Source organism: Bombus vosnesenskii, unplaced genomic scaffold (assembly GCF_011952255.1).
Source record: "Bombus vosnesenskii isolate JDL3184/JDL3185 unplaced genomic scaffold, Bvos_JDL3184-5_v1.1 scf7180000013302, whole genome shotgun sequence".
In the NCBI taxonomy this organism is placed as follows: domain Eukaryota; kingdom Metazoa; phylum Arthropoda; class Insecta; order Hymenoptera; family Apidae; genus Bombus; species Bombus vosnesenskii.
Window position 1 is genome coordinate 3006765 of NW_022882951.1, and position 22203 is coordinate 3028967.

The window sequence follows — 22203 nt, forward strand, 5'->3', positions numbered from 1 at the left end:
ATATATCGCAATTATGTAATAATTATGTATAATATATATAATATAATAAAATAAAAGAAAGTATATAACAATTTTATATAATAATTAATGCCATTTAAATAATTCCAGATTTATAGTACTCTATGCTACGGAACGATACGATACTTTTCAATTAAAATCATCAAAAGGATGGATGTGTATGTACCTAAGCTGCGTTTGTTTGCGAAGTGATCACGAGATTTCAACAGCGTTACAGTCAGCTTTATCACAACGGTTTTGTCGATAATACAACGTATCGATATCTGTGTCGATATCGGCATTACTATTCGTATCGATATCGGTATCGATATTCTGGATGTTACGAATATTTACATCCCAAATTTGTTAAGTATTTTAACAATTGGGTATTCAGGTATTTGAGCACTCGAATACATATGTTTTCGGATACTTGGTCTCTCAGTCGTTCAGATACTTCGATATCTCGCTACTTGGCTTTCTTAATGTTCAGGTGCATAAGTATATATTCGTATATATGACATTTAAGTGCATGAATATATGGGTATTTATGTACCTGATTATACACAGGCAATTATAACTAGTCAAATACTCGAGGATTTATATATATATGTGTGTTATTCATCTCGTAAATAATGCCATTTTACTACAATACGTACGTATGTACGAGTATATTAGATACGAATAAACGATTATTTGCCAATAATCAATCGATAACGTATCATCTCTCTTGTCTAACATTGTTTTGTCCATTAACATATCTTTCAGTAATTTTCCTATTAAATTTGTAAAAAACCTTTTAATAAAACTCCTCTTACAACGACTTTAAACTCAATTCTCAAACAAATCTCGTCACTCTATGGAATATCCAATATTTGCTGAATACTAGAGTACATTAGTAATCGAGTAACTTAATAGTACATATTTGGATATCTAGATGTTCAAATTATTACCTACATGAGCGTGTAAATATGTATTTTAAAGTGCTCGAATACTTCAATACTTGGATACGTCTTGTTATATAATATATGGATTAAAACTTTAACGATGAAAACGCACTTTGTTCCACAAAGGGTTAATATCATACAACATCTGATAGAAATTATTAGAATTAGTATTTTGTTTCGAAACGATTTCGAATCGCCTTTGGACAGCGCGGACGGCAAGGCGAAAAGTTAAGGACGAATTTCTTTACGTTAAGGACGAAGTCGGAAGGAGAATGTAGTAACTAATAACAGTAAGAATAATCGAGAAAGAAAAGAACATTTTTCTCTAGTTCTTTCCTGGCAGTGGCGTGAAGGGAAGGGAAGGGACGGTGGCTTGAGGCTGGCTCGGTTTATGGACATAAATTAGAACTACCTGTGTCTATCGCACGAACTTCGACTTAACAATGTAGTTTTAAATGGAAAAAAGAAATTAATTTACAATAATGTACGTGTAACTTTCACTTGAACATCTACATAATGAAACCAAGGAGAAAACATATACGGCAAATAAGTAATAAAAATAAAAATGGGAAAATAACATAAAACAAAAAGATAATCTTTGAATTTTATTCCATTGATTGTTAGCTAATGTTAACTAAGGGGTAACAAAAACATAAATAAGATTTTCCGTCTCTAGTTGAAACTGTAGACACAGGCAATACAATAACTATACGGTATAAATACAATAATAGTGATAACTGATCAATTGATTGATAGTCAATGAACGATCGATAAATTCTCTTTAGGTACTCATCTGGATTCCGCGACGAAGCTGACAGCAATATCGCAATAATTAATATACAATTGTAATGTTGTTAATAATAATAGTAATAATGACAATAATAATAATAATAACACTAATCATGTTAATAACAAATTTGATTAAAAACGGTTCACAATAAACGTACATGTCATATACATATGCAGGATATACTTCCTTACATAAAAATTTTCACCATGATTCAAAATAAATATTATCCTAATAAAAGCGTACGTCTGATAAATATGAAGCATGTATATATAATAAATATTGCCTTTTCAATTAACGTTGGAGCAGAAGAAACGTTGAGAACTTGCAATTAATATGACTCTCAATAAAAAGCTTGTGAAATTGCACGAATATAACTGCATTTAAATATCCTGCATAATGTACCAAGCACATTATGCTTGTATCTCTACGAAAATATACGCACACACACACGCTCGCGCGCATTTCGATGAATGATTAAAATTTCAATGTAATTAGCGCTGGTAAATCTCGCAGAGACATTAGATGCCCATAAAATACTTTTCTTTTGCTTTCACGAAAATGAAAATTTCGCTTGCATACTGCAACTCAACATCGTACCATTTTATATATACACTCTCCTATTTTTTCTTCTTCATTTACTTTACATTCTGTTTTGACAGAACGAAATGAAAAAAAGATGTATGGATATATATATTTCGAGTGCTACAACAAAAAGTATTGCAACAAATATACAAATGAACAGGATCCTCTGGCACAATAATTTACTAATAATATTAGTTAGCTTACTAACTAATAATATTATTAAGTAAACTAGAATAGTATTAGTGAAATAACAAGTGACAAGTTGTGAATCGTAAACTTCTGTTGCACAAATAGTTTTTATAATTTTACAGTTTTCACTGTTTAAACAGTTTAACTTGACTCGTTCGCTAAAGAAACTTGTTACTGTTGCGCAAGAGAATTAATTAGCATTGGTAACTTGTAACTAGTGATGGGATCAGGTTCGATATGTGCTTAATGCTTATAAATCAGAGTCATATCTAATAGACAAGGTTCGCCTCATGGGGTTCGAATAGTACTCATAACATGTAATGATTCATTCATTGTACTTGTCAAGTATCCGATCTACAAAAGGTATTTTCAAATCTCAGACTGAGTACTCGAGTTTCGAAAATCTACTTACAAGTAGATCGATACTGGAATGAATAAATACTCTTACAAGCACTAATCGAGTCATGAGCGTCAGGAAAGCACCATATATCATATTTATACCTCTGCGAGGCGAATCTACTTCGAATCTGTCGCGTTCAAGTTCGAATCTACTGCGAATCTACACGAAAGTACTGCTTCGTTTTTTCGAAATGCTTATAAACGATTCAAATCTAGTGAATCACTGTTCAAACCTACTTGCGACGTATTTGAACCCATCACTATCTGTATCTTGTAGCTTGGAAAATTTCGCTAATAATATTAGTTCAATTGTGCAAGGAGGCTCGAAAATTTAAGAAATTAAAAAAGTAGCATGCATATTCATAAATAATATATAACCACCTTAGCTTGCATCTGGTAATTAGTTATGTTTCTATCATCAATAACTGTGTCAAGTACTAAAATCCAATATCACTAAAGCAATTATTATGCATTGATCAATACCAAAAAGCACAGCTGCTAGTTAAAAAGAAAATGATTAAAATAGATAAACAGACATAAATTAACAACAATCAAAATTATTAAATAAAATTATAGTGAATACAATAATATCGCTAATATATATATATAATAATAATAATAATAATAATAATAACAATAAGAAGCTGCCCAAATTACACAAAATTGATTCGAAGCCTATTTAGGCCAAGTTTTATGAAATACTACAAAAAAATCCTTTCTCACGAAAATAATAAAATCACAAAATACTATCGTATAATAATAATCCATCGAAAAACGAGTCAAAATGCATTGAAAAACAGTGATTGAAATAAAAGTGTGGAATAAAGTATAATAAAACTGTTTTCGCACAAATGGTAAAATAATACTTCTTTGTCACGATCAAAGTATATTAATCTGAGAAACTACTTGGAGAATGGGTCCCTAATTCTGTTATTCTGCTACTCTGTACTTTTTTTTCTCAACTCTACACGTCTACGATTTTTTTTTCCATTCTACTTTGATTATAAACGATTATAAACTCTACGGTCGCGCACAATAATATTGTCTCTATGGTATGCAATGTAAAGTTCTCGTTTTTCTTTTCCTTTGTCTACCTAAAAACAGTATACGTTCATTTTATCATGCATTCTCCTTAATAGAAAAAACTTACTATATAACCATATGAACCATCCATGCGGAATTATTTTCTATATGATTACACAATAATACTCAATATCATACCGAAAGGTGAAAAATATAAATCTAGCTACGAAGAAGAATATACGATTGCTAAACTGTAGAAATAAAAACATTTACAATTAAAATTCCACATTCCGTTAAAGAAAGGACAATCGATTAAAAATCAATTCTAGATATCGATAAGCGTGCTACTCACGAGAATCATTGATCGATTCTGCGTGAATAAATCTCCAAGCATAGAATATTTTAGCAACTCTGCAACAATGTCGCTGCATGAAATAAAAATCTTGCACAACAGAAACGCATTCTATGCTTGTTAGACATCTCTACTAACAATATTGGTAACAGGAGGCAGAGATTTCTATCAGTTTCTACGATATGGAGCAACATCGATACAAGAACATATGAACATTTCAAAACTTTTCAATGTCCTGATCCATGTCCCTTGTAACGCGTATTAGAAAAGCTGTTCTTCGCAACGAGAACAATCTTTAGTCTCTCAACCTTATCAGATGAAGTCGAAATTTGTAAAAATATTCACACGACATAATATATCCATAGTCCTACTCTATATTTGTAGTAAATTGCACGATGAAAAAAATGTTTGTAATGCTAACTTGTTTCCCTGTTCTGCTACTGTGGTAAAAAGTAATCTTGAGCAAGCATAGCTACATTTTTTCTGTAGGAATGCAGATAATGTGACAATAAACAGTAAAAAAGGAAAGTTTAAAATCCTCGTTTTTCTCAGAACAGCTTGCTCCACATCTTCATCATTTTCTAGAAGAAATCTCTGCCTAAATGAGGACGGTTCGTCTGTTGCGACATTCGCATTCTACCTCGTCCATTTGCACTAGTGGCGTGTCTTCGAGTATTCCGTAATTCTCGATCGACCTCCAGTTCCTCCAATTTCATAGTCAAAACGAGTTTTTGCTGCACGGCCAGACGTAACAGGGAATTCAATGTTTTCCTATCGTCTTCTGCAGCGGCTAATTGACGTTGGAGCTCGTCAACTTGTGTCACATATTCTTCGCAACGTGCGGCAAACATCGCACGCAAACCTGAGAAGTGTGGTTAGCAGGTATTAACACCAGATACGAAGAAGCACCATAAAGGTAAATATCAAAAGCATGATAAAGAATTAAGAAATAATGCATTAGTTATATGTAAACGGAAAAATTGTTCGTAAAAATTAACGTAATGAAAATGTAGAATTTAAGAACTATTTTAAGTATTACAAAACGATCAAAGCATAGGAAACTCTTCCCCTAATTGTAATAGATATTAATGATCATTCTTTTAGTAAGTACAGTCAATTTTACAAAAAAAAACATTATTTACATGTGAAGGTAGTAAGTATATTATTAAGATAATAAGTATTGTTTACATATTAATATATATTTTTGCTATGAAATAAAACAGTGTTGTTGATAGCAAACTCCTAATGCCACTGCAAAATCAATTGTAGTGCAACTCATTACAAGCAATAAAATGTACATAAATGCTGGTAATCGCGATTAGTTTTACGTTAATAAGTTAATATACAAATGTTAGAAACACAAAAAATAGAAAAAAAGGATAAATTAACTATACTCTTAAGTGTCATCTTAAGTATTATTACTCTAAACATAATGTATACATTGTTACAAACTTGAATAAACTTCATAATCAACTTACTTGAGAATGTTGCAGCATTTTCTTTTAACATTCTAAGCTCATTTCTCAGTTTCAACATAGTCTCATTAACGATACTCTTCTCATTTTCATATTTGCCCTTCAAATTCGTAAGTGCTACTTCTGCGGTATTCTTGTTCGATTTAAGCACCGTTCTCAAAGTCGCGATTTGCTCGCGTTTAGCCGATAACAAGGCCTTCAATCTAATTACTTGTTCTTGTAAATCTGCTACTTCCGCCTTGTTCTCATTCACTGAACCTGTGATTTGCAATGAAGAAACGGTATATTATAAATTATGCGTCAATTGAATAAGCAAGTAAAAATTACGAAATTGCTCAAACTTACCCTCGCAAACGTTACAGACATTCGACTGCATTCCTTTAACTTTGGAAAGTTCGATCGTATGCTCTACTGCACTTCGAAGGTGTTTTATTTGATCCATCGCAGTTTCTATATGTTTGGCGACTTCTTTCGCTTTACTCAGACTTTCTAAGTCCTTAATTTGAATGTCGGTTTTAAACAAAGTCCGACACCATTCTATCTTTCCATTCTCTTCTTCCTTCTCTGGGACGATCTTCTCGTGATCGAGGACCACCCGTGAAGGAATTTCTCCATTAACGGTGCAAACATGATGATAAAGTTGCGCTAATTCGTCAGAGATATTTTGCAAATCGTTTTGAGCAGAATCAAGAAAACCACCAGCTTCCACTGCAAGTTTTGAGAGAATAGAAATATCGGATTCAAGTTGTACGCTTCTCTGTTCTGTATCTAAAAGCTGAAATACAATAAATAATCTTTATATTCGTATTAACTTTATTTCCCAAAAATAATGCTATTTTTATCATTTGCTGTATATTCATTGCGATTTTATATACAGAGTGTTTCCCGTCTTACCCAACAAATTGCAGACACATAATCTACAAATAAAAATAAGGAGAGAATGTTATATAAGGTTTAAGCGTAATCACTTTATTACAAAGTTGCAAGCAAATATTTAACATAACGTGAATAAACGAAAGATTTGCAGAATCAATTAATCATGACAATAAATAAAAATCTGAATAAATCTGCAATTAATAAATTCCATTATATATCAATATCAAGTTTGTATTAACAAACGAAGGTATTTTAAAATGAGAAATTAATCTTTAAGAGATTATCAGCAACAACATTAGCTATGTGAATAATCTTAAAATATCATATAAAAAGAAAGAAAACATAATCAACCTTTCATATTCTATAATACTGAACTCATTGCTATATATATATCATGTAGCATTAAATATTTGTAATATACTTTATATATACTTTATAAAATAATATAACTTTGTAACAAAGCAAAACTTCATATACCACCTCTTTATTATTTTGACTTCTAGATTATAGTTTTATAGCTCGTCGAATAAGAAAGGGGACACTCTGTGTAATATCAGTTTTAAAAACTTCGAGTACAAAATTAGATTGTTTACGTATCAAGAAAACAGTACTTGGCAATTGAAATAATTTTTGCAAGACTGTACAAGATTGTATATGTATAGAATGTCTGTTTGAACATCGTGCAAACAGGCTCTGTGAATCTGACTCATGCTACGTTAGATGCAAGTAGAAACGAATAGAAGGAGAGTATTCATTGAATTTTTGTTCCTAAGCACATTCTATTTTAAAGCCACAGTGCATAGCGATTGAGATCCGTACATTTATTCGGGCATTCGATAAAAGAACATTCAAATAGACGCTAATGTGTCAACTCGTTTGTGAAAACAAATGCTAATACATATAAAATTTGTGAAAAAATTCACAAAGGAGTTTATAATTTGTGATATGATATATTCGTCAGTAGCCATAGGAATATGTATAGTTAAATATATGAAATTATCAAAAGCAACGATGAGTTGTTAGGACATTGAAAAGCAATCTGTACGGATCATTAAAGGAGCCAAAAGACAAGTTGTTATTATAATAATTGGTAAATACGTCAAAGGGACCACACGTTCCAACCTTTTCTCGAAGGCTCTTCTCTGACTCGGGGATCTGAAATGCCATAATTTCTATTCAAAGTCTAAATTTTGAATATTAAATGTCATTGTGTCAGAGTCACAGTTTATTGTTGTTATTTACATGTCCCAAATTTTTCATCAATGAAAATTTATTAGATTACCGACTTACATTTCTGTTCTTCATAATAGTTGCCGCAATGTTGCTGTTTATAAATTTGTAAGACAAGAGGCATTATACAAAAATGAAAAAAAAAATTAAATGAACGATAATAAAGAGGTAAAAATAAAGAGAATGAAATAAAAATGAAAACAGTGGTAAAATATTATGTACCTTGTTTCTAAGATTTGTTAATTCTGTACGCAGTTGTTGAGTTGAATCAGATATAGTTAAACCATTTTCTAAGTCAGCCAAATCCTTTTGTAGTTGATTCACTTCACGCGCGGACATAGTGCTCCATTGATGATACTGCATTATCGCCTAAAATAAAACACAAGATTAATACATCAAGTGCAAGATATTATAATACAAGAAATTGAAAACAATTTATTTCAGTATATTTTGTATATATACCTGATTTAACTTATCTAATGTTGTTTCTTCAGTTTGTTTTTCAGGTAACTTGGAGTGAAGGTGATGTAATGACTGCACATGAGCTGCTAGTTGCACTATACGCGCAACAAAGGACTGTAATTCATTCTGACTTTTCTCAACTGCATATTGCGACTCCCGCAAATTTTGCGTAAGATGAGCTTTTTCAGATTCTGCTAATTCTAATTGTTTTTCTAATTTCTTCAATTCATTCAAATGAATCTCAGAGAATAAATCAACTTGCTTATCAGTAGCAGAAGTCCCTGGTTCTTGAGTTTTTAAGTCTGCTTCAATCCTACGTAATGCAGGAGAATCATCTTCCCCATCACTACATATTGTTTGATCTTCTGTAATTCCTCTAATAGAAAGTGCAAGATTGCTAAGATTATAAATTGAGTCGCTATTAATTCTTTGATCCAACTCCTTTTTAAGAGCATATTTTGCTTCGCGCTCAGCTTGTAGAGATTCAAGCGCTTCTTCCATTTGCTTCTCAGCAATCTTTTTTAAATTTGTTAATTCTTCAACTTGACTATTTAAAAGTTCCACTTCTTCTGTCAATCTCCTTATTTCATGTTTGGCACCTTCAAATTCTACTTGACTGGATCTTAAACCAGACACTTGTTTCTGTAATGAAATATTCTCATCTTCCAATTCCGAATAGTCTTGGAGAAGTCGAGCTTCTCGAAATCTACATTCACGTAACATAGTACGTAAGGATTTCCTTTCTGCCTCTGCTTGTTGATGATCTTTTCCAACTTCTTCACGTTCTTGCAACGCATGATCACGTTCTGCTTGCACAAGTTCCAATTCATGACGTAACTAGATAAAATAATATCAAATGATAAACATATGTACATCTCATAGAAATTGTCGTTGTTATGTCTTTTAAAAATAGTACATACCTGTTTGGCTTCATTCTCCAATTCGATGATCTGTGTCTGAAGAGATGTTTCTCTTGCAGCACTTTCGTTAAGAAGAGTCTCTTCTTGTTCTATACCACTTTTGGTAGTTAACTTTGTGGTTGTCTGAAATTTTGCTAAAGCCTAGAAGAATGTAAAAAATAATTATTTGCATAAAAAATTTAATTTAACTAATACCATTTTGAAATTAGAAACTATCTTGATTATAGCAATAAATTTCATACTAATATGCTATCTAATTCAATTAATGCACATTTAATTGCCTTACTAAAGCACGCGGTAATTAATGCCTGATAATTATGATCTGATTTACGAGAAACATATGTTAGAGAAATGGAAAATTAAAAATGCAAATAACCGTTCCAAAAATTTTCGATAAAGTGACAATTAGGTAATTCACGTGTACCAAAATATGAAAGGTAATTGAACTAACCTCTTGCGTGATTTCTAGCTCGTGTTTCGTGTTTTCGTAGAGGGCCTCGAGATCGTTGCATCTTTGTTGCAGGGCGGACTTCTCCTCGAGCAAAGCGAGACCGTATTGAGCAGATTGTATTTTTTCCGTAGAAGCTAAATCTAGTTCCCGTGATAGCCTTTCGATCTCGATCCTGAGTTCCTCTATCGTGACTCCTTCTGTCGTGGCCATTGCTGTGCGCACCGTTTAAGATCAGTTCGCTCCCTTTTCCGTCGAATGCTTTCTTGTCGTTACCGCAAATAAATCGGAGCATCGGCGGTCGTAATGTATTTTGAACGTCAAGGCATCATGCGAATGTTCGTGATGCTATTTTCTTGGCGTGCCCACTTCCCGAAGTCTCACATCTTCCGAATATTCACGACCGTTTGACAGACGTGAGATTAAGGTGAGAGGGCACGGGAAACTCACACAAACCGGATACATATTCCTATACATGTTCCACGTTCCTAGATTCTTATTTCGTTATTCCACCGTTCCGTTCTGTTATACCATCAACATGACATCGTCATTTTTTTAGCGATCGGAATTTTAATAACTTCCTCCAATTCTGGACGAAGAGATTTTTTTCTTACAATCAATTTTTTAAACATTTCAAATATATAGCGAATGAAATTCATTTATACCAAATGATAAAATTATTCATTCTTTTCAAAAGATATCTTTTAGATCTTCATATACATATGAAAGTTTAAGGTACATAAATATTTTAGTTGAAAGATTTTTGGCTATATTGTAAGTTTTAGTAGATTATCATTGTAAATAAATAATTTAAGTGTCTACACGTGTACAGTTTTTTACTACCTTTTGAAACTCGATTCCTTTTCCCAAGACTGTAACATTTATTACTCAAATTTAAAGTTCTATAAAGACATATATAATTATTTAAAATGAGACACAAAACGAATAAAATTAAAAAAATACTAAAATATTTGGAGAATAATAATCAGCATGCATATAACAAAGTAATTCATTAACTACCTACATTTTACGTCGTTAAATTATCATTTATATAAACAAATAATCGATGCAAAATTATAAATTGGATATTTATCATGCTGATAAATTATACAAGAGAATTTGAACATTACGATACTTATAGTACTTCTATGTACAAGTTAACGAAAAGATATGAAACACTTAAAAAAATTTTGTTTAGTAATATACACAAAGGATTAACGAACTGAAAAGGAAAATTATAGATTTACATTTTATTAATAAGTGATCTCGTCTTTCAACCGAAACATAAATAGTACATGAAGTACATATGTCCATATATCGTACTACACTTCCTTAGTCGTAGATGTAACAATACCCCTCGAAATAATGGGTAAGTGGAATCATATGATAAGCATTATATAGGGAACAGAAAAGAAAAACAAGATCTCGTCTTTGCCTCTCCGTACACATTCTATTTCAAAAATTCAGTTTAAAAACATAACTTCAAATACTCCGCAATCCTTTATTACTTTGCAGCTTATTTTTTTTCTTCCTCTTCATCCTCTTCTTCATCTTCTTCCTTTAAGTATTAATAGATTAATATAAGTCGAGCCGTGATTCGGCCGTACACGGATCGAATTAGTTCATACACTGTAACAGTCGTATTCTTTACAATATTCGTACGTAAGTCTTGTAGCAGAGACAAAAGCGCAGGTGCCCTATTCGCACTCGTTTTTAATGCTCGTCTGAACCTCCGGTGCCACCAATGAACCTCACATCTAAATCGTATATCTTCAAAGTGTGCTTTCCCTTTCATCGACATCCTACATAGTAAGACATCGGTTGCTTTTCTTTTTGTCTCTATTTTTCTTCTTACACGATATATAATATATATATATATATATATATTATATATTATATATATTATATATATTATATATATTATATATCCGTGTGCATATACACATTGAAATCGTATAACATATCGGTTACAGAAACAAAGAGCAAAATTACTTTCTTACACGGATTTTTACTCGGTCGTCCCTTTACAACTCATGTATCCAATGAAAGCACCAAAGATCCATTACGGTCCATTAGCGAAATATAATTTTTTTGATCCTCCAAATCTCGTCAGACGCACTAGTGCACTGATTACAACTACCAAAATCATGTATGAGATCGGCTTAAGTCCCGAACAGTTAAGTGTATAAAATGTTGCAGGACACCTCTACTACGCGATACACAACGCACAAGGCGCTTTTCTTTAGTTCCACCAAGTCAGGCACGCCTGGCTTCTGAACATTAATACACATTGTCGCTGCTGGTAAAAGCATCAATTTTCCTGTATACACGTAGTGCACGTGGCCATTCGTGGTCATCATCTACTGAATAATTTTAAAAAGAATATCCATTAAAAGTTATACGGCTACATGAACGGACGCGTGCACGACATGTTCACGCCAAATCTACCTAGACTAAACATAGATCCGTGAACGATCTTAATTTAAATTGAACCGTTCGTTCGGTAGAACGATTTTCAATCAAAATATTAGGGATTTAATCAATTTATATATCCCAACAACACTGCTCGCATTTATAAACACGGCATCACCGTTCTCGAATTTAACTGCAGTCTATTTCGTTTGTCATTAGACACGTTCATTTTCTTTTATCACCTTCTTTCTTTTTTCATTTTTCTTTTTTTAGAAAAAATCTTGCATACTTTGTACTTGTAATAACATAATAGTCTGCTAGTACCATGTTCGGAAAGATATTTCCAAATCCGCAACATTTTCTTTTCTTTTCTTTTTTATCACCTCATGATTTTCAGTAAATGTGTTCGACAAGAAAAAAAATTACTAGACAAATTGTATCTATAAAATTTCGTTCTACAACTTATAAAAAACATTAATTTAATACTTTATACATGAAAATATAATTTGTTCCTGTTTTTCTGTGATGTATAAATAAGAGAATCATCGGAATTAGTCACCAGCAACGACCAGAGTATATCTAGCTTTTTACAGTACAAAATACAGCTCCTGGCACATATGTATGTATATATGTATACACATATGCGCATATATATATATATACATATACCTAGTAACGAAATATTTCACCATATGTAAGGATATACTAAGGCAAAGTGCAACTGCATCCTTTGAAAGTTCATAACAATCACTGACAATATGAACAATGGTGACCACCTGCATAACAATTATGATTGTACATACAAAATGTGCAAATTTGTATAGACCTCTGTGTTTATATGTATATATACATATATACGTTGTGATGATCATTGACGACCATACCGAGGTAATTGCATTCATTTTCGCTTAAAGAATCTGACATACAATGCATATATATTTTGCCCTGGTTTATGAGAATCTAAGATGATATTTCGAGTATAACTGTATATAAACTCGTAAACACTGACAATCTTACAATTGCGCAACTTTTGTTGACGTCTGAAACTAAGTCTGTTATAAAATAATAGTACAACGATCCTCATTACATCCTTACACATTAAAAATTGGCGTTACTAAACCTTACTTATATGTATTCAGGGCCGGCATGTTCACTTCCTTTCCCATTACTTCTGAACTTTTTTTCTTCTTAACTCGAGTTGCTAGAGAGTTCGAGAGGGAGGACCGGATACAAGATGCGTGGATGTGAGAAAGGAACATAAATTTGATTTATTACGATTTTTTTCATAGTCATTATATATCCCTTTCTTATGTCAAACGGCTATCCATTTATAATTCAATGGGCTGATAATATTTCCTCCCTCAATATGAATTACCAACAAATATCTCAAATTCCATCAGCTGAAGCTGACAAAATATGTCATAAATGCTGCACTTGTAAAATTTCTTTTATGAAATATATTAAGAGTCCATACATCTTGCATCACAAAATAATACGCGTACGAGATAGTTTGAAGGTCAGGGGACAGAGGATTCATGTCTCTACTCTAATTCAATCGAATGTTTATAATATTATTACATCGTATAGTGTGTATTCATGTAATGCTGGATGTGTTCTATGTGTAAATGTACTTTGTGCGCGCGCACGCATGTATAGTGTAATGTAACAGCAATAAAATAAAAAAAATAAAAAAAAAACAGAGACATCATAAGAAAAAACCCTTGCGAAGAGAACAACGACATGTAGAAGGGGAGGGAAACTAGGAATAAAATGGGCTTCCGGGAGTTGGGCATGGAGAGATGGAAATTCGAACGACTATGACAAAACTCATTTTTAGCAATTATACGCATCAACGAGACATACGTTCGCACATCCCTACCTAGCTACAATCCCCGGTAGTAGCGCGCGCGACGGTAAACGGCTTATCGTTAAGCGAGCGGCACGGATTCCGGTTATCTCCTACTTTCTGTCATCCTGATCACATTCACGGCTTAAATGACCAGGCTTGCCACAAGTATAGCATGCTTTTCCTCCGACTTCAGTGCAGTTACGAGCAAAATGACCTGTTTTATTACAATTATAGCAACTTTGCATTCCAAAACGTCCAGAATCATTACCACCTTCGGGGCAGCTACGTGCCATATGACCAGTCTTGTTGCAGTTATAACAGCTCATTTCAGGCCCCTGTTAAAAGCATTCTAGGTTACAATATTATTTTATCGATAATATACTGCATGAAATCTTGCAATATATTAATATATGTAAAATAAACAAATGTGATGCTAAAAATTGATATAGTAACATAAACATATGAAAAGAAAAATAAAATTTGGAAAATTATAGTAACCTGTTGACAGTCTTTTGCAATGTGCCCTACACCTTGGCAACGGTAGCAAAGGTCTTGATCTTCTTTACATTCTCGTGCAAAGTGTCCAAATTGGTTACACTTGTAGCACTTGTCACGACCACGGGCAAAGCCACCTTCTCGATCACGGCCACGGTCACCTCTACCTCCACCTCCACCACCTTGTGGACACTCCCGTGCATAGTGACCCATTCGGTTACATTTATAACAAGCACTTGAACTCATTTTCTATAAATCTACAACAAAAATTAAACAACATATTAATATACACACATGCATATGTATTGATATACTAACATCTTTTTTAATACACTAATAGTAAATTCAATTTTAAGTGATATATAAATTACATTACATATATAGATATGAAATGGCTACACACATATATGAAAAAATTATGTTGGTATTTAAATTAGAACGTATTACCCAATCCAACATAATGCTAAAATATTACAATAAATAAGATATTAAAATATGATATTAAAATAATTATGGAATATAGTTTAAAACTTTGTTAAAGACTTTAAATTATTACATATTCACTAATGATCTAATAAACATCTATAATGCAAAAGTATATACTAATTAGACAATATATTGATATACATATCTTCCAAATATTATATGGAACGAAATGAAGAATAAAATGGGGAAAACAAGATACTAAAACTGTACCAGATTGCTAAAAAAAGTTATAAAAGAGAAAAAGGCAAAAAAGATGAGGAAATATTTCAAAAATATACACTCTTTATCATAAATCTCGAAATATTAGGAAAATTATAATATACAATTGGCAACGTATTCGGAAAAATACAATAAGCTATTTTAAATAACAATATAAAATGGCATCGTGTATCCAATCCATCATAGGTACGAGTACGTAGAATGCACGTGTTTGAGGGAAGCGTCGTGCACGCGGAAGCAGTTTCCTTATTTAAAAAATACTAGGTAACACGACAACATTCTACCAGAAAAATAATATTCAAATCATTATGTACAAAACCCTGAGAAATCGCCGTCTATCGTACAACGTGGCTCTCTTGCCCCCACTTTGCAGTGGTGGTACGCAAGTACGCCACGGCGCGAAGATGGCATCCGAGACTGACGCCGTACTGCGCTTTTTTTGCCTGGCCAAAGAAAAGATCGTCGAGGGCGAGGTATACATATACGATCGTGCACAAAACCCGCCGTATCGTACGATGGAAAGAAATTTTCTCCGCGATGCGGCGAAACGAAATAAAATCCTCATTTACTAGTAGAATGAGGAATTGAACCAACGAAGTCGAGGACCACGTGTGGAATCACAGAGAAAGAACCGCGGACCCGCTATCGCGACATATATTATTATTCTTTAGCGACGACATAGCGACTTACCTCCGGTGCTTGATGGAATCGCACAATAAATCCTCCTCTCGTTGGTCTTTACCGACACGTCAGGAACAATGGGTCCGCGGGAAGTACTGTTTTCCTGGGAAAACTCGAACCGATACTCAGCCGAATGACTGCGGCGACCATTGACTACGGGAAGGAAGATCAGCCAGCCAATCGTAGCTACGTTGCCCGCCAAACTCTGTTGCAACCATAGACATAAGAAACATAGACCATTGGTACCAAATAAAGAAAATGATCCTCGTTGAAAAAGAGATAGAGATATTTAACGTACTCTCTCTTTCTTTTTCTAACGGATATTTGCTTCGCCCATAGAAAGAGAAAGGTTGACTTCGCAATTTATTTCTATCTCTTTTTCAATAAGGCTCATTTTCTTCACACACTATTCGCGATCTATACTTCTTATATCTATGGTTACAACAATGGACGCCACTTCCCCTACTGCGACTATCGTAATCAAGTTGAACAACAAAATTATTTATTTATTAATATTTTTACCGAAATTATCATTTTAGTTATCGCATAATGCATTAATTATTTACTAAAATATGTAGTTTTTCGTGTAAACATCAATCACCGACAAAATTGAAGAAGGCAAATATGATTTTCAGAATATCGCTGGTGATCAACCTCGACATCTATTGGTTCAATATCTTCGAAATTGCGTTGATAACTTATTTCAACCAATCACCTAATGCAGCTGGAATACACCGAAATTACATTCAATTTGAAAAGAATTCATACAAAATGCGAACCTCTACGTCTTATTAAAAAATGATAAAATAAAATTGATTTTAAAAATAGAATTGTAGTTTTGATATCGTTGGTAGTATATCAAGTAAAAAATGAGTGGTCTGTAATAAAAGCAGATAATAATTTGTATGTATTAAACAAACAATGTTTTATATATATATATATATATATATATATGGAGATCATTATATATCCGTCGCTTATTGGAAGACGTGATTTATAAATTTCACATTTTATAATATGCACATGGAGTAATGCAGAAACATAAATACAAAATTTTAAGAATATATTAAGACTTTCTCTAATAATTATCTCTAATAAATGTCTCTTTATGTAATGTTTGTATAAAACTTGATAAAAAATATAATACTGATAGTTGTTAACTATAAGCAATAAATATATGTTATCCTAAATATTATGTATTTAAAAATAAATTTATTCATACAATAAAAATTAGAAAATTATGAAAATACAATATATAAAACGTATTTTTTATTACATATTATAGTATATTTACTCATGTAAGCCATTATTGAGACAAATTATTACTTATGAAAACTATGTTTATAAATGATAAATAATGTTCAATGTAATTGTTTCATAGTAATTTTATTTATAAAATGAGTATCTGTAAAAAGTTATAACACTATACTTCAATATTGATACTCATTTACTTTGAAAAAATCAATTTAAAAGTGCATTCGTATCATTTAAAACAATTAATGTTTCTAACAAATATATATTAAATTATTGCCAACATTTGTATATTGGATATACATATATTCATATCGTTGCCTTGTTTACTCTACTTTTTAGATCCTAAATTTTTTACTGTATGATAATAACCTACAAATATAACCTACAATTTTTCGGCTTTATCTCATTTTTATTTTTTGTCAACTCTCTCTTGAAGTTTGATTGTATTTGTACATATATTCCTAGTAAACAATTGCATGAGATCAGCGAAGGTGCTATGAATTATTAAGCTTTAATAATAACTGTGGAAATAAAAGTCGTATAAGATATTTTTTCTTAAAAATCGTTTATTCTGATTACGCATACGTATGTATGTACTAGGAGAAGTAAGTATATCCACTGTGTGAAATATTAAAATATTTGAAAAATGTTAAATTGGTACAACTTTATAATTAAACAGTGTTTTCAATTTTAATTGCAGAATTAAATAATATACATTTTAAAGCTGTTTCAAATTGTATTTGTTTGGTACGCAATCGTTTGTTAGTACTTCAGTAGTACATGATAATTTAAGGTTAAGTGTAGTATGTTTTAATAAATACATTCGTAATATATAAAAATTAAATTAAAGACAATGTCTCTATACGACGATTTTGACAAACACAGAACGTCGGAAAAAGTAGTTGGATGGTCATCTAGTATCAAATTATTACAATCTCAACTACAATTAAAAAAGGCTGCTACTACACAGGTATGTGATCTTCTATAACAATGACTAGATGATAGTGGTATTTAATATTATTGCTGTACCATATTTTTAGCCAAAACGCGAACAATATAGAAAAGCAACAGCAGTATTAGCACCTGTGATAGATTTAAAGTCAAAAGCCAATCGGAACACAGAAAGAGAAGATGATGGGCCACATAATAATCCACTCTCTTCTGGTACTGTTAGCAGTATTGGAGTAGGAGGTGAATTTGATTGGAATGTAATAAATGAATATGATCCTATGTGGCCTAATGAATATGACAAAGTTGTTAAAGAACTAAGAGATTTACGTGATAGAGAACACGATCAAGAGACTGAAATGCGTAAACGTAGACGAGACAGTTCACGTTTTGAAGATACACAGGTAATATATTAAGTTCACTATATATATAACTGAGAAAAATAGAATGTGTGGTTCACATATTTTTACAAATAATGTGCATATTTGCTTCAGGCTTCCTCTGGGAATAGTACAATGATTCCCCCTGAAAGAGATGAGGAAAGAACTCCTACATCAAGAGGTATTGCCGGGGGAGCAGCTATAGCACCACCACCTTCCCTACAAGAATCTTCTGAGCTTCCACCTCCAACACAACCAAGACCACCAACTAGTATAGGTTATGCTACATCATCAGTAGCAGCAAAAATAATGGCTAAATATGGTTTCAAAGAAGGACAAGGACTTGGTAAAAAGGAACAAGGAATGTCTGTTGCTTTACAAGTAGAAAAAACTAGTAAACGAGGTGGAAGGATTGTTGGAGAAAGAGAACAACTTATGCCACCACCACCACCTGTTGCTGTTTCTCCACCTCCAACACAACAGCAAGTTCCACCTTTACAACCTTCGGAAGAACCCAGCATTACTGAAATAATGAAATGTCCGAGTAAGGTAAGAAAAAAATTAATTTCATTTGAGTCTTGTAGTATTAGTATTTGAGTATGGTATTTGAGATTCAAGTTTAATAATAATATTTTTACTTCGTGAAGTTATAATTCTCATGAAGTTCTTAATTTTTACGTAAATTTGTGCATAAAGTATAGAAAAGTAAATATATTTTTTGTAAAATATACATCAAAAGGAACACAATACATATGTTAAAACATTTTCTATTACAAAATATATTATTAATTAGGTTGTATTATTACGTAATATGGTTGGTCCCGGAGAAGTGGATGATGATCTTGAACCTGAAGTTAAAGACGAATGTAATACGAAATATGGCGATGTAGCGCGTGTTATTATTCATGAAGTAACAGAAGCTGCTCCAGAAGAAGCTGTTAGAATCTTCGTGGAATTTAAGAGAATAGAAAGTGCTATTAAAGCTGTGGTTGATTTAAATGGACGGTTTTTCGGTGGAAGACAAGTCAAAGCAGGTTTTTATTCCAGTGAAAAACTTGATAGTTTACAATTAATGGACTAACTTCTTATTTTTAGATTTTACCTAATAAATACAACTTAAGAAAGACAATAACATGAAATTAATATACTGATTATTATGTTGAAAACTATATAATATATTGCAGTTTTGTTGAAACATTCGTGTTAAATAACATTATGAAACTTATGATTATTTAATTTAAAATTACATAATAGTCAATATATTAAGCAATTTTTCAATTTATATCCTGTTATAAACGTAATAGGTTGCAATTTATTTATATGTATATATAAACGGTTTTTATATCTGCTCTTGATAGATCATTGCTGTTGTTTTACCAAATTTAATATAAATTGTGTACACAATAAATATAGGTAATAAATAAAAAAAATTTCTAATTCCGCATATATAATAAATAAAAATATTAATTAAGCTTAAGTCTTCAATATTTTAAAATGAAAATTAATATTTTAAAATATTTTAAAAAGTGAATAATGTGAAAAAAAGGAACATAACTTTTTTGTGATTTCACAAAATAAAATAATGATTATATTAGCAAATAATGTAGCGAATTATAATTCACATATTAAAAATTTGGTAATTAAGAAAATATTGCGATTGATACAATCAATATATTTTACTACGAAATTTAAAATCGTATAATATGATTCTCATTTCTTTGTTAATTTTTCTCATTAATTTACGTCATAAAGAATATATAGTAAAATTGTAACAATTTAAATTTTTATCTGCTACGTATAAAAGTTCAATAATTACAATTTTACTTTACTTTCTTATTGTCAATTAAGTCTTCAATTGTTTTGTTCAATTGAGCACTAAATGCAGCAGAACTGAAAGTTTCCATAAATCTAACTTTGCCTGCATCACCAAATTGCTGAACATATTCTGGATTTTTAATTAAATCAGCTATTTTCAGAGCAAATGCATCACCAGATAAATCAACCAAAAATCCAGTAATTCCAGAAACAACAGATTCTTTTGGACCACCAGAATTATGTGCAATTACTGGTTTACTCATGTACATTGCTTCAAGTGGTACAATACCAAAATGTTCATTTGGAGGCGTATATAATAAAACCATACAATGATATAAAATAGATACTTTATCAATATCCGAAGGAGAACGAAGAAATATTATTTTATCTGTAACATTTAGCTCATCAGCAAGACCTATTAATTCCAAATAATGTTCTACATTTTCTTCAACTCTTTTATCATATCCACCAGCCATAATTAAATATACTTTTTTGTATTCTTCTTCTTTTAAGTACTTTTTGAGCTCTGCTAGTGCTTCTATTGCTAGGCCCAAATTTTTTTTACGTTCATATCTGTTGATAGATAGCAATATAGTACTATTTGGTGGTAACTTTTTATCAAGTACTCTTTCTAAGGGTATTATTCGAGCTTTATCAAAATAGTCTGTATTGATAGAGGGATATAAAACCTCAGGTTCAATAGTTAATCTCTTAAAAGTGTCCTTAAACACTGAACGTGTATATAGACTATTTACAAATATTTTATGTGCCATTCCAGTTGTTATTTCTTCCAGATAATTAAGGGGTATACGATACAATTGTTTACTAAGACCCTCTGGCCGTGAAAGTAATTGATCTGGATAATGACAATAAAAAATTATGTATGGAATTCGTAACCGAAGAATAGGGATGCATGCAGAAACTAGATCACAGAATACAATGTCTGGTCGATTTTCACAAAAAACGATGTAGCTAGCTGCATATATCTAGAAAAAAATACAACACAGTATGTGAAAATCATCTATACACATATGTCTTATTTCTTAAGAAATGAGCTCACCATACGAATATAAGCAAAAAGTGCAAAGAATCTACCAAAGATATGCCTGGGCAACCAACTTCCAACAACTGTAACAGGAATTGTTCCATCTTTTGTTTCAGAGAAACAATGTTCCGAATCGTGATGAGTTGTCACGAAATTAACCTCATAACCTTGTTTTTTTAAAGATAATGCAGCATCAACTACCAATCTTTCTGCTCCTCCTATGCCAAGATCCGGATGTAAAAATGTTACTCGTGTCATTTTTATCAATATATTGACATTAAAAATATTATTTGTTGTGGAAAATAGCTCAATACTGTTCACGATACTACCGGCCTGTAACGTAATTAATAATAATAATAATAAACCCACAATCATATATATATACAAGTACCTACACGTTCCTCCCACTAAACATACCAGAGGAAGAAATATGAATTTCGTTCGACCGTTCGACTGTTAGAGACGGAAATAAGTGAAGCCTACTTCTGACAGAATTTTTCTCATATGCATCGGTGATCTCCCTACTCTTGTTAGTCTCTGATCAAAGCATAGTACAACATAGTACAACAATAGTATCTGATAGTACATATTTCTCATGAATAGTACATATTTCTTCGTGTCTTTTCCTATACCACGGTTATAAAAATATTAATTGTTGCCCACTATTTCGTCCGTATAAAACTGATATGAATTTAATTTCGCGATTCTAAGCTTACTATCATTTGTGATAGAAATCAATATAGTAAATAGTATTCAAGAAATATTTGTAGGAAGTAACTATCAACAGTCGGTGAAACAAAGCGCAATCGTGCAGAGAAAACCAAGCTGCTTTAATCTGATTTCGATTTAATCTGATCGCATTATGCTCATTTTTCGGTTCCTTGAGAAGTAAGCGTAATAAAATATAGCTTATATCTATCTGGAGCAAATTT

At 31.8% G+C, this 22203-nt stretch overlaps 4 protein-coding genes across 9 annotated transcripts; 1 reads left to right on the forward strand and 3 right to left on the reverse strand.

The window, feature by feature from the left end:
- Positions 1–1532: 1532 nt before the first annotated feature.
- LOC117234183 (protein bicaudal D) lies at positions 1533–10155 on the reverse strand. Of its 3 annotated transcripts, none has more exons than XM_033495163.1 (8): positions 9691–10155; positions 9240–9380; positions 8320–9156; positions 8080–8226; positions 7750–7782; positions 6097–6526; positions 5755–6009; positions 1533–5138 (listed from the first exon to the last, which is right to left on the reverse strand). In XM_033495163.1, the coding sequence occupies exons 1-8, from the start codon at positions 9898–9900 to the stop codon at positions 4858–4860; spliced, it is 2334 nt and encodes a 777-aa protein (XP_033351054.1). In that variant the 5' UTR covers positions 9901–10155; the 3' UTR covers positions 1533–4857. The 3 variants fall into 3 exon arrangements, with proteins under 3 accessions (XP_033351054.1, XP_033351053.1, XP_033351055.1); XM_033495162.1 differs by having other exon boundaries at positions 7726–7782; XM_033495164.1 differs by lacking the exon at positions 7750–7782.
- A 957-nt stretch (positions 10156–11112) lies between these two features.
- LOC117234185 (CCHC-type zinc finger protein CG3800) lies at positions 11113–16042 on the reverse strand. Of its 3 annotated transcripts, none has more exons than XM_033495165.1 (3): positions 15839–16042; positions 14447–14700; positions 11113–14283 (listed from the first exon to the last, which is right to left on the reverse strand). In XM_033495165.1, exons 2-3 carry the CDS (start codon positions 14687–14689, stop codon positions 14059–14061), a joined length of 468 nt encoding a protein of 155 aa, XP_033351056.1. In that variant the 5' UTR covers positions 14690–14700; positions 15839–16042; the 3' UTR covers positions 11113–14058. The 3 variants fall into 3 exon arrangements, with proteins under 3 accessions (XP_033351056.1, XP_033351058.1, XP_033351057.1); XM_033495167.1 differs by lacking the exon at positions 15839–16042 and adding an exon at positions 15468–15585; XM_033495166.1 differs by lacking the exon at positions 15839–16042 and adding an exon at positions 15463–15574.
- Positions 16043–17434: 1392 nt separating this feature from the next.
- Positions 17435–19531, forward strand: LOC117234063 (splicing factor 45). The gene is made up of 5 exons (XM_033494914.1): positions 17435–17688; positions 17784–18053; positions 18124–18435; positions 18526–18960; positions 19205–19531. Exons 2-5 carry the CDS (start codon positions 17937–17939, stop codon positions 19490–19492), a joined length of 1152 nt encoding a protein of 383 aa, XP_033350805.1. The 5' UTR covers positions 17435–17688; positions 17784–17936; the 3' UTR covers positions 19493–19531.
- Positions 19532–20067: 536 nt separating this feature from the next.
- LOC117234131 (alpha-1,3/1,6-mannosyltransferase ALG2) lies at positions 20068–21863 on the reverse strand. Of its 2 annotated transcripts, none has more exons than XM_033495057.1 (3): positions 21689–21863; positions 21287–21604; positions 20068–21212 (listed from the first exon to the last, which is right to left on the reverse strand). In XM_033495057.1, the coding sequence occupies exons 2-3, from the start codon at positions 21527–21529 to the stop codon at positions 20232–20234; spliced, it is 1224 nt and encodes a 407-aa protein (XP_033350948.1). In that variant the 5' UTR covers positions 21530–21604; positions 21689–21863; the 3' UTR covers positions 20068–20231. The 2 variants fall into 2 exon arrangements, with proteins under 2 accessions (XP_033350948.1, XP_033350947.1); XM_033495056.1 differs by having other exon boundaries at positions 21667–21863.
- Positions 21864–22203: the final 340 nt, after the last annotated feature.

Excerpts from the sequence above, each read along its gene's own strand:
- LOC117234183 (XM_033495162.1), bottom strand. The coding sequence starts at position 9,900 with ATGGCCACGACAGAAGGAGTCACGATAGAGGAACTCAGGATCGAGATC. Across the intron at positions 9,157-9,239 it reads TGGAGAATGAAGCCAAACAG|TTACGTCATGAATTGGAACT; the intron begins GTATGTACTATT and ends TATTTTATCTAG. Across the intron at positions 7,783-8,079 it reads TAACAAATCTTAGAAACAAG|ATCCCCGAGTCAGAGAAGAG; the intron begins GTACATAATATT and ends ATGGCATTTCAG.
- LOC117234185 (XM_033495165.1), bottom strand. The coding sequence starts at position 14,689 with ATGAGTTCAAGTGCTTGTTATAAATGTAACCGAATGGGTCACTATGCA. Across the intron at positions 14,284-14,446 it reads TTGCAAAAGACTGTCAACAG|GGGCCTGAAATGAGCTGTTA; the intron begins GTTACTATAATT and ends TGCTTTTAACAG.
- LOC117234063 (XM_033494914.1), top strand. The coding sequence starts at position 17,937 with ATGTCTCTATACGACGATTTTGACAAACACAGAACGTCGGAAAAAGTA. Across the intron at positions 18,054-18,123 it reads AAAAGGCTGCTACTACACAG|CCAAAACGCGAACAATATAG; the intron begins GTATGTGATCTT and ends CCATATTTTTAG. Across the intron at positions 18,961-19,204 it reads TAATGAAATGTCCGAGTAAG|GTTGTATTATTACGTAATAT; the intron begins GTAAGAAAAAAA and ends ATTATTAATTAG.
- LOC117234131 (XM_033495057.1), bottom strand. The coding sequence starts at position 21,529 with ATGACACGAGTAACATTTTTACATCCGGATCTTGGCATAGGAGGAGCA. Across the intron at positions 21,213-21,286 it reads TTTTTGCTTATATTCGTATG|ATATATGCAGCTAGCTACAT; the intron begins GTGAGCTCATTT and ends ATTTTTTTCTAG.